This window comes from Bidens hawaiensis, unplaced genomic scaffold, assembly GCF_021521415.1.
Source record: "Bidens hawaiensis isolate Kalapana, Puna unplaced genomic scaffold, B.hawaiensis_p1.1 tig00033110_1, whole genome shotgun sequence".
Classification (NCBI taxonomy): Eukaryota; Viridiplantae; Streptophyta; class Magnoliopsida; order Asterales; family Asteraceae; genus Bidens; species Bidens hawaiensis.
In genome coordinates this window covers 179,439-191,271 of record NW_027495651.1, presented here as the reverse complement: position 1 = coordinate 191,271, position 11,833 = coordinate 179,439, and the positions used below count along the sequence as shown (strand labels likewise).

Here is an 11,833-nt window from a genome sequence, read left to right as displayed (position 1 = left end):
CCGGTTCCGGTTCTTAAATTTAGGTGAAAACGGTTCCCGGTTTGGTTCCGGTTGGAACCGGCGGTTCCAATTATAGAACCGCTAGAACCGGCTTAGGTTTAAACTTTGAAGATTGTATTTAAAATCCTATATATTTAGTAGGCTTTCCAACTTCCATGTACTAGCGACCATCCACGTTCTCACTTTATCGGCTATATACAATCCCTTAACGATAATCATATTCCGTTGCCCTAAATTTATTTTAAGATATAGTTCTTTTTTGTAATATTTTGAGTCATTCTAATCTATTCTGAATCCCCTCCATTTAAATATAATATATTGATACGATAATGTTTTATTTTCCGAATTGTAGCTTTGTTTCTTGCACATTCTGATATTTATATTTAGATGTTTAATTGAAAACCGGTTCCGGCAAGAACCGTTTAATTTCGTTTTGAAACGGACCGGAACCGTTCAAATTCGGTCCGGTTTCGGTTCTTATATTTAGCCTTTAATGGTTCCGGTTCGGTTCCATTTCGGCCCGGTTCGGTTCGGTTCTGAATCGTTGCACAGCCCTGGGTATATAAGTCTAATCAACAAAACCTCGTATGCATGTAATCATAACTGCAAATCAGTTTCTAAATTTACATACATACATACGACCAATCTACTTTCACAAATACATAATAGCATATTAAACATACTTTCTAATATCAACACAAACACCCTTATTCATTTATTACACTTCTTTTAAATTCGTTTGCTAGTACTAAATACTACACTATTCTAATATTCTATTTTATACCTTATTTGTTTTTACTATTATGTTGTTTGTTTTAGAGCCGGGGGTCCCATTAAAAGCAACCTCTCTATCCAAGAGATAGAGGTAAAGTTTGGCTACATCTCACCCTTTCATACCCAAATGATAGTTTTTGTTATTTATGTGCTATACTATGTATGATTGTTGGTAGTTATACCCTTATTTAATTTTAGCATGCGACTTTTATGCCTTTTGAGCTCCGTTGGTGCCTTTTGGGTTCCCTACTTCCCTCTGTGCGCATTTTGGGCTCCCTTCAGGGGCGGACCTACACTTTAGCGTAGGGGGTCGGCCGTCCCCTGTGAAAAAAAAAATAATTAGTGTTATATCTAAGACAAAATCCCCACCGACCCCTGTAAGATAATGAAAAAGATGGAGAAGAAAAGATTATCAGAAAAAAAAATTCCAGCAAAAGCAATTGAAGAAATACGAAGATGAAAACTAGTTATATGTTATGGAAAAGACAGAAGATGAACTTTTTCTCTCTTTTCATCATTATTTTTTATTTTATTAAAACGTTGAAAGATGTGCCTACACATCGTAGACTTCACATCTCAATTTAAAAATGACTTTAAACCATATAAAAGTAAAGTATGTACAATATATCTTCTTTGCTAGTTTGTTTTATTTAGAATATGTCAAGATTTTACTTTCATTTGGTTATTATATTTTTTGTTCTTTTTATTATATCTTTTAAGGTATAATTAGGGGTGCAAATGAGCCGAGCTGCTCGTGTGCTACTCGAGATTGGCTCGTTAAAAATCTCGTTCGAGCCCGAGCTCAAGCCTAAAAATAACCTCGTTAATAAACGAGTATGAGCCCGTGCTTTACTTATCAAGCTCGAGCCGGCTCGCGAGCCTAAACGAGCCTGCCATTTGTATATTTTTTTTTAATATATATTTAATAACTATTAATTAATAAATATAATGTTATGAAAAATAAATAAAAATAACTAAATAATATATATTCTTTTATACATAAAAATATAATAGAAAAAATATATAAAATAATTATAATTATATAAAAAAATAATTTATAAATTGTAAACGAGCCGAGCCCGAGCTTTAAAAATAGAGCTCGAAACGAGCCGAGCTCAAGCTCGAGCTCTTTGTAAGTTAAACGAGCCGAGCTCAGGCTCGGCTCGGCTTGTTTGCACCCCAGGTATAATGTATTTACTTACGGAATAGTTTATAAGTTTTCTTATATTTCATTTTAATTATTTTTATAAGCACATTACATTTCGTCAATATATATGCTTTTAAATTTAAAACATGGTTTATTTGCAATTTAATTTAGTTTTATCATTTTATTATGCGACCCGACTCGACTCGAAAACGAAAAATTTTACTATATAGCGATAGACGACCAATATTTGAAAATTTCCGACCCCTGTGAAAAAAATTTCTGGATCCGCCACTGGCTCCCTTTGTGTCTTTTAGGCTCTGTTTGTGCCATTTGGGATTCGTTACTGACTTTTGGGCTCCATTTGTGCACAAAGGCTCTGATACCACTTGAAGGTCCACGTGAGGTGTACAGATCTAATAAGTTTCGGATCTAGCGTGTTCAGGTTAGCGGAAATCACCCGAAATGAATGTAACTCAAAACCGTGTAGTAAGAAGAAAGGAATAGAAGATAATAGGTATAACACAAGCAAATCACCAAATCAACTTCCTGGATTTCTTCTTGGTTTATGCGGTGTTTTAAGCGAACCCGCAAAACCGAAATTACAAAAACGCAAGTGTTATGTCCACCTACCAAAGCTCATTACATTATAATAGATCAACCCAACCCTCTAACCAACTTACAAACAACCGTTTTACGAAACTAAATAAAATTACAATAATGAATAAACTAAAATGATGAACAATTATCGTCGTTGACAAAATATCTACGATGACAAATATCAAATCCGCCATCAAAATCGTTATCAACGTGTTGTGCCTTTTCTACTCCTTTTATGCATTTTAAGCTCATTTGTGCATTTTACGATCCGGTTGTGCCATTCGGGCTCCGCTAGTGACTTTTGGGCTCCGTTAGTGATTTTGGGCTCCTTGTGTTTGTGAATTCAATCGGGTGAATACGAATAAACCGAGTTGAGAATCAACATAGTTGTGAATTGCTTGAGTTACGAATTGCGAATTTGACAAAGTTGTTAATTGCGAATTAACAAAGTTGTGAGTTGAGAATTGTCTTAACCCGAACAGAAGCTAGAACTCTTGAAATAGTTATGATATTGCGGATCAAAGTATAGGATACCAATACACACCCAAAGTATTCTCACAAATACACCCTAAAACTCAGTATGAATCGAACCTGTGTAGTAACAAGAAATGAGTAGAATAAAAAAGGATGAACACAAACAAATCACCAAAATAACTTCTTGGATCTCTTCTCGGTTTCTTAAGCGAGCCGGCAAAACCAAAGTTACAAAAATGCAAGTGTTAGGGAATTTACAAAGTGGGCTTGCTGGGCTTTATGTCCACCTACCCAAGCCCATTACCTTATTATAGACCAGCCAACACTCTAACTAACCAACAAACTGTTTTACAAAGCTAACTAAAATTACAATGATGAATAAACTAAAACGATACAATTATCGTCGTTGACAAAATACCTACGACGACATATATCGATGTTGGTGTCAAAAGCATTATCAACATGGGCTCCGTTAGTGCCTTTTGGGCTCAGTTTATGCCTTTTGGGATTCGTTTATGCCTTTTGAGCTCCATTTGTGCATTTTTGGGCTCCGTTTGTGCCTATTGGGCTCCGTTTGTGTGTTTTGAGTCTCGTTTGTGCCTTTTAAGCTTATTTGTGCTTTTTGGGCTTCTTGTGTGACTTTTGGGGTTCATTTGTTCCTTTTGGGCTTCGTTTGTGCCAATCAACCAAGTTGCGAATCATCGTAGTTACAAGTCAAAGTAGTTGCGAATTTGACAAAGTTGCGAGATAACAAAGTTGTGTATTGAGAATTTTCTTAACCCGAACAACAGTTAGAACTGACAAAAACGTTATGATATTGCATATCAGAGTAGAGGATACCAATACACACCCATAAGTACAATATATTCTCACAAACACACCTTAAAACTCCGTAGAACTGAGTTTTTATGAGCCAAAAACCCTAGAAACAAAGAACACTAAAAACATTCAGTTTTAATCTCCAAAAACAACCGAAATGAGCATAAAGGCTCTGATACCACTTGACACAACCTTCCAAATGCTTTAAATGAGTGAAAAAAATATATTTCCAAGAAAACATTGAGGCCGTGATGGCGTTGATCAAGAGTTAGTAGAATTTTACATATTACGTCTCAACTTGTTTATGGAAAGTTTTGAAGGTAGCGAATCTTGAACGAAAAGTCTTCTTGAGTGAAATCAAAGGACTAAGTGATGGGTTTTGGGGCTGACAACTGGGCAAATCGCCTATGATGGTTTTTCACAAGGCCTGGCTCGTTGAGACCTCTTTTTTTGACTAGTAATGGGCCCGTAATTCCACCCATTGCCCAAGTTGCGCCCTTTTAAGCTTGGGCTCTTTTGTCTTTGTTTACCCCTCTCAAGTTACACGTGGCCATGATCGCCCACATGTGTAACTCATCTAGTTAAACAAGTCATCATCCCACCTACTCAAGTAATTAGGTCGATGATCCACTAACCTAGAGTTGTAAAAAATTCCCGGTTCTAGATCTGACCCGGTGTATCCAACCTGGACCCGGTTTCTACCTACATCCGACCTGGTATTGGGTTTCTCCATAGGCATGTACCCGTAACCGAACCCGACCCGGACTTGCTGGAACCGGTCCACCTTTACCTGGTCAAAACCTGACCCGACCCTACCCGAAACCCCAAAAAACCCTGTCAAATACCCGACTATACCCGGAACCGGTTTCTACCTGACCTGGTTTTGACTTTTGTTGACCAGTACTCAGAACCGGTTCCTGTAAATACCCGATTTGTGCACCTTTAGATCCACTAACCTGTTTATAACCCGTCAAAACCATAATTTACAAGCCTTGGGCCTTAACCAAAATTTAATTTTGGGCCGGTCGGTCTAAGATAAACCGAACCGCTACTATAAATATAAATCTCAATTCCATCCATCATCAACCTTCAAATACTTGTTATTATTAAGAACCAAAGCCAGTGTGGTGTGTGTGGATCCTTCTCGATTCTTCTTCTAATAATAATAATCAAATTCGCCATTGCAGTTGCAGGTATTATATTCACACACCTCTTCACTACACAATTCACTAATTAGTTATAATTAACGATTCTATTTCTACTTGCAGGTATTTATATTATTATTATTAATGATGATGATGTTAATTTACGCTTTTATTAAACCCTAGGTTAGGTGTGTGATTATAATTTGGACACCGTTAATGTTAGTTAGGTCTAATTGTGATTATTAGTAATTTGTAATAACTTGTTACGTGCATTAAGAGATAGGATGAGTTGAATTGGATTGTGTTAGGTTAGGTTTAGGTTTTTGAGGATTTTAGTTTTAAATTATTAAGATTTACATGAAGAAAATGTTTTTAGAGGTTTTCTAGGGTTTAAGTGAGTACTTAAAATTTGATTTAAACATTTAGGGATGTAAATGGTTTGGTAAGCTTTTGTCGGACAAGTGAACGGTTCGTGAAGAGGTAATTGGACGAAGTTTGTTCGTGAACGGTTTAGGACACTAACGAACGAACACAGATGAGCACAAACAATGTTTTATTTGGCTTGGCTAAACGAGAATGGAAAAAGGTTTTGTTCATGTTAGTCCCTTAAGATTTTATCGGAAAAATGAACGGTTAACAGCTAACTGGACGAAATTTCGTGTTTTTGGTTGTTCATTAAGTTAACTTGTTCGTGAATGGTTTAGAACACTAATGAACGAGCACAAATGAACAAAAACAATGTTTTATTTTAAATGAGAGTGGTAAAGTGGTTCAGTCTGGCTGGCGGCTACCAAGTTTCTGTTGGTGTTTTTCTGTTTAACATTCGTATATTATATGTTAATTTTACATAAGTTAATATAGTACTTGTATATAATTTTGTTTTATAGTTAATAATTTTGCTTAAATATATGTGTGATAAGGTTAGAAAAGTCGTTAAAAAGTATTGAACATCTTTAGTCAACAAACGTTAACGAACATAAACAGGCGTAAACAAACACATTATCAAACGTTAACGAAAACAATTGAACGAGCATGGCCTTTGTTCGTGTTCGTTCATTTAGTTAATCGAATGAAGTTCTCTGTTCATGTTCGTTCATTTATGAAACGAACGAACATAAACAAACTTCTCGTCGAACAGTTTGCCGAACGTTCGGCTTGTTTGCAGCCCTAGTTACTTTCATTCAATCCTTGGTTTGATTATTTGAGGCTTGTTATTTTACAATTGTATTCTTGTGTTTTTTGGTGTTTTGGTTGCACAATAAACGTTTTCATAAGCAAGAATTCTTATGTACTGTTCTTGTTCATATTTTAGATGGAAACTGGAGGAAATTCATTAGCATCTGGACCAGATGGATCAAAGAGAAAAGTGTACTATTTTTATGATCCAGAAGTTGGGAATTACTATTATGGACAAGGTCACCCAATGAAGCCACACAGAATTCGCATGACACATGCGCTTTTAGCTCACTACGGTTTACTACAAAACATGCATGTAGTAAAGCCTGTTCCCGCTCGGGACAAAGATCTATGCAGGTTTCATGCTGATGATTATGTTTCCTTTTTAAGAGGCATCACTCCGGAAACACAGCAAGATCAGTTGAGACAGTTGAAACGGTTTAATGTTGGTGAAGATTGCCCTGTGTTTGATGGCCTGTACTCGTTTTGTCAGACGTATGCTGGCGGTTCGGTTGGTGGTGCAGTTAAGTTGAACCATGATTATTGTGATATTGCTATAAATTGGGCTGGCGGGCTGCATCATGCTAAGAAATGTGAAGCATCTGGTTTCTGCTATGTTAATGATATTGTGCTGTCAATTCTTGAGCTTCTGAAAGTGCACCAGGTTTGTTAATCGTTATCATTACAACTTTAATCTACATACAATATAAATACATACATTTTAAAGGGGCATACTTGTATTTTATAACTCTAGGCGTGACAAAATTTAAATTTAAAAGTATTTTTACTTTTTGGCTCATTGTCGTTGTAATGCGACCCGTTGCTGACTTGGAAATATGTTTATTTCATGCAGCGTGTGCTATATGTAGACATTGACATTCATCATGGTGACGGAGTGGAGGAAGCGTTTTACACAACCGATCGTGTAATGACCGTGTCGTTTCACAAATTTGGAGATTATTTCCCTGGAACAGGGGATATAAGAGACATTGGATATTCAAAAGGAAAATATTATTCCCTAAATGTCCCTCTTGATGATGGGATTGACGATGAAAGTTATCAGTCATTATTTAAGCCAATAATTGGTAAAGTTATGGAAGTGTATAGGCCTGGTGCGGTTGTGTTACAATGTGGTGCGGATTCTTTATCGGGAGACAGATTAGGCTGTTTTAATCTATCAATTAAAGGTCATGCTGAATGTGTGAGATATATGAGATCTTTTAACGTGCCCTTGTTGTTGCTTGGTGGTGGAGGCTATACGATTCGAAATGTTGCTCGATGCTGGTGCTACGAGGTGATTGTTAATTTACTTTGGTTTTAAGTAATTGTGATTATTAGATAATCAGTTGTAATAGACTAATAATGGATTGTTTGTTTATTTGTGCAGACTGGAGTTGCACTTGGAGTTGAGTTAGAAGATAAAATGCCTCAACATGAGTATTATGAGTATTTTGGTCCTGATTATACGCTTCACGTGGCTCCAAGTAATATGGAAAATAAGAACTCGCGTCAGCTCTTGGATGAAATAAGATCAAAGCTTCTTGATAATCTTTCTAAGCTTCAACATGCTCCAAGTGTGCAATTCCAAGAACGCCCTCCCGATACCGAATTCCCTGAGGTTTGTATGGCAATTAGACGAAATGGGCACTGATAAATTATTATTTTTTCTGTCATGAGAAGCTAACATTATCGAACTTGTTATTCAGGCAGACGAAGATCAAGAAGACGACGATCGACGATCAGATGATTCTGATGATGAAAACGAGGGGTAGTCTCTTCTTTCCAAATTCAAAAAAAAAGTTTATATATTTTCATTTTCAATTTTATTATACTCTTTTTTTGTATTTTCTGCTTTATACCTGTATCACCTATATTTATTTGTGTTTTTTATGTTTTGCAGGAAGTCGTTTGTTGGACGTGTGAAAAGGGAACTTCATGATACCGAGTCTAAGGACATGGTAATGGTATGCACACTTTTTGTGAACCTTTTGAGTAGGCCTGTAAACTAACCGAACAAACACAAACAGGGTATGTTCATGTTCGTTCATTTAACTTTACACGAACACGAACACTTAATCGAACAAATATTTGGTTTGGTGTTCATGTTCGTTTGTTTAAAAAATGAACATGTCCGTGTTCGTTATGTTCGTTTATTTGAAATCTAAATGAACAGTTCATGAACATAATTGAACAAAGATAAACAAACATAATTGACGTACTTAAACGAACACAAACAAACATATATGGACACACTTAAAATGAACACAAAGAAACATAAACGAACATAAATGAACAAACATAAACGAACATGAATAAACGAGCATATACGAACGTTCACGAACATAAATGAACGAACGAAACATGTGTTCATGTTCATTCGTTTAATTAAACGAACACAAACTTTCTGTTCATGCTCGTTCGTTTATTCCCGCCAGTTCGCCGAACGTTCGGTTTGTTTACATGCCTGCTTTCTAGTGTATTCTACAAACAGTTTTATCATTTAAAACGAATATCCAAACCTTGAGATATCATTTCATGTTGACGGGTGTTTCTCGTGTGTTGTGTGTTCAGGATGATATAAAAGAAAGTGAACATGCTAGTGCTAGAGAGATGGATGCATCATTTGCTGAAATATCTCTAAAGGTAAATCTACTTTCATAAAAATAACAATAACAATAATGAAATAAGTAGTTAAAAGTTTTTTAAACCATGTATACACATGTATTATGTCAGGGTTCAAATTCGGGTTCAGTACCAGCAGCAGATGTGAAGATGGAACAAGGGAACTCAACCAAGCCAGATCCACCTATCTCCGATATGAATCTATAACGTATCGCCGTATCATAATCTTCATCTTGTTTATCGTGTCAGTTATACCTTTTACTTCAGTTTCGTTTAAACTTATGTATGTATGGCTTTGTTTGTAAGTTATGCAGTTTGGATACAACAATCAAATGACTAAACATAGAGTTGTTAATGTATGGGAATGTAATGAGTTTATGTTTATTGACATTACATTTGTAATACCCGTAATTTGAATTGATAATAATAATAATAATACAAGGATGGTTAAAATGTAAATGTTTAAATTAGTTAAAATTAGTTTGAGGACTAGTTTTGCCAATTTCTAAAACACAATTTGAAACCAGGCACACACCTACGTTCCTTTCCGATGACTACGTGAGCAACAACAAACAAGATTATATCGGGATTTGATTTTTGTTTATAACTCGTTTAAATGCACGCACACACACATATATATATATAAACGATAATATCCATTCAGAAAACCATCTCTCTCTATCTCTCTGCCGTATACACCGCCGCCGCCGCCCTGCAACTCGCCGGAGAAACCGCGAGGAACGCAGCCACCAGTTACAACCACTACAGCCTCCACGCACCGCCGTCTTGTACCGTTGTTGCTTCTTACCATCTGATTTCTTGCTCCGACCATCACGCATCCGTGTTCGCATTAGCTACGTTAGGTCTCGCGGCTATTGAGGTAATAGTCGGTTCTCTGTTAGACGTTCGTTTGCATGAGTAATTAGTTGAGTTAATTCCGATTTGTTTCCGGCGACTAATATGTTAAACGTGATTTGTTAAAGAACATAAATGATAATTTTGTCACTCAAGAGTTTTGTTTATTCGTTTTATACTCAGCTCCAAACAAAGTTTTGATAAAGAGTACAGATATGACTAACAAGTGTTCGGAAATGCATAATTACAAAAACAATATTATAGAATATAAAAGCCACCCAGGTAGGCCTGTAAACGAACCGAACGCTCGGTGAACTGTTCAAGTTTGGCGGGAAGTTCGTTTATTTACTAAATGAACTGTAATACTCAGAAATTTTCTTAAACAATAAAATAATATTTGTCGAGTACGGAAATAATTAAAAGTATTAGCGTCTTGTTAAACTGGTAGAACGTTAATGGTAAATAACCTAATGTTTTCATATATATATTATTTTAATATATAACTTAGTAATAGTAGTTATGAGTTCAGGGGTTAGTTAAAACAAATAATAAAGTAAAAGGTTTGTTGTGTAAATATGGAAATAAACTAAGAACCATAGTTGCTGTTTCTTAAAAACCAAATTTGAGACATGCACATCATCTAGTCATCTACGTATCCAGAACTAATGATTATATCCTAATCTCAAAGTTAAACGATTAAACCGAAACTTGTGGTCTTTATTATTATTCCTTTAAATATCATACATTGAACCATTTTCTTTGGAAAACCCTAAATCACTCACGCCACCCATCGTCCCCGTTCAAAGACCCATACCATAACCTCTACCGCCACCATCTTCTTCCGCCGCAGCCGCTTGTCACGCCACTACGGTCGTTGCGTACTGTCACTATTGCTCACCGTTTGACGTCGCGTTCCGCTTTTTGGCCGCCATCACGCATCCGTATTCTCTCACCGCTCTCGCTCGATCTTTGATACGTTCGGTTCGGCTATATATATTTATATATATTGAGGTAATAACCATGTTATGAGTTTTAATATGTTATCTTTGAATTTGGCCACTGACTTTTGATTCGTTTCCGGCGACTAACCAAACATACCACACGAAAAACCGATTATCGATATATGTATAAGAATGTTTTTGTCCAGTTTTTCTTCTGTTCGGCACATATGGAGCCCTTTGATTAATGCTTATACATAATTAATATGTAAAGTTGACAAGCAGCTTAAGAGTAAATTACGATGAATACAACATGATAATTCATGTGATTGTATTACAAAGAAGTAATGAAGTTGGTACTGCATAAGCTAAGTAACCTATATATAATTTTAGATGAAAACTCAGTTTGGTTTCATGCATACATGTTCAAATATAATAATCAATAAATCATGTAACCTTTATTCAATAAAGTATCTATTATTTATTACTGTTAAAGTCATCGAACCCATAAAAACATATTTTCTAGTTTTCTTTTAAGCCAACTTGTCTAACTAGCAACAAAAATAATTGGTATTGTTAAAAGTTATTGCAAGTTACTAAGTAATTATGAATTCTAAACAATAGTAAAATATATATATGTTTAAGTATAAAGTATTCGTCGCCGGAACATCAATCAACAAACGAGTTGGATCACGGTAAATCCTAATCAAGATGACTAAAGTGTAGGTGTTAATACAGTTTAAGGACGTTGCCATTGTGTTACTTTGCCTTGCTAAATTAAGGTACGGATTCTGGTTTCTGTCACTCATAGTATTAATTATATTCTGTTACTTGGTAGTACGGTTTCCGTCTTTGTTTCCTCTTAGTATTATTAATATTCTGTTACTTCATAGTACGGGTTCTTGTTTTGTTTCCTCTTAGTATTAATTATATTCCGCTACTTCGTTGTACGGTTTCTGTTTTGTTACTCTTAGTATTAATTATATTCTGTTACTTGGTAGTACGGTTTCTGGTTTCTTTCTCTAATAGTATTAATTATATTCCGTTACTTCGTAGTGCGGCTTTTGTTCTCGTTTACTAATAGTATTGAATCTATTCCGTTACTTTGTAGCACGGATTTTCGTTACGCGTCGGTTATATTTTGAGTTCAGTTATTTTATATAATATATTTTAGTTATATGTTTTTAGTTTTAGTACTCTGTTACCCGAGCATTTCTGACTTGTCGTTGGGGCGTCAACGACATGGCACTTATCGTGACAGTGCGTAATCAAAGTTCACGGCGTCT

At 35.7% G+C, this 11,833-nt stretch overlaps 1 protein-coding gene across 3 annotated transcripts; it reads left to right on the top strand.

Annotated features, from left to right (window-relative positions):
• Positions 1-4,902: 4,902 nt before the first annotated feature.
• On the top strand, positions 4,903-9,122 carry LOC143584383 (histone deacetylase 19-like). Of its 3 annotated transcripts, none has more exons than XM_077066455.1 (8): positions 4,903-5,004; positions 6,269-6,796; positions 6,986-7,426; positions 7,520-7,750; positions 7,839-7,900; positions 8,033-8,090; positions 8,704-8,775; positions 8,866-9,122. In XM_077066455.1, the coding sequence occupies exons 2-8, from the start codon at positions 6,269-6,271 to the stop codon at positions 8,959-8,961; spliced, it is 1,488 nt and encodes a 495-aa protein (XP_076922570.1). In that variant the 5' UTR covers positions 4,903-5,004; the 3' UTR covers positions 8,962-9,122. The 3 variants fall into 3 exon arrangements, 2 of the variants coding, with proteins under 2 accessions (XP_076922570.1, XP_076922569.1); XM_077066454.1 differs by having other exon boundaries at positions 8,033-8,096; XR_013144351.1 differs by lacking the exon at positions 8,866-9,122 and having other exon boundaries at positions 7,839-7,903; positions 8,033-8,096; positions 8,704-8,760.
• The last annotated feature ends 2,711 nt before the right edge of the window (positions 9,123-11,833 follow it).

Bases quoted from the DNA above. Each gene is read 5' to 3' on its own strand.
- LOC143584383 (XM_077066454.1), top strand. From the start codon at position 6,269: ATGGAAACTGGAGGAAATTCATTAGCATCTGGACCAGATGGATCAAAG. The intron at 7,427-7,519 runs GTGATTGTTAAT...TTATTTGTGCAG, and splicing joins CTCGATGCTGGTGCTACGAG to ACTGGAGTTGCACTTGGAGT. The intron at 8,097-8,703 runs GTATGCACACTT...TTGTGTGTTCAG, and splicing joins AGTCTAAGGACATGGTAATG to GATGATATAAAAGAAAGTGA.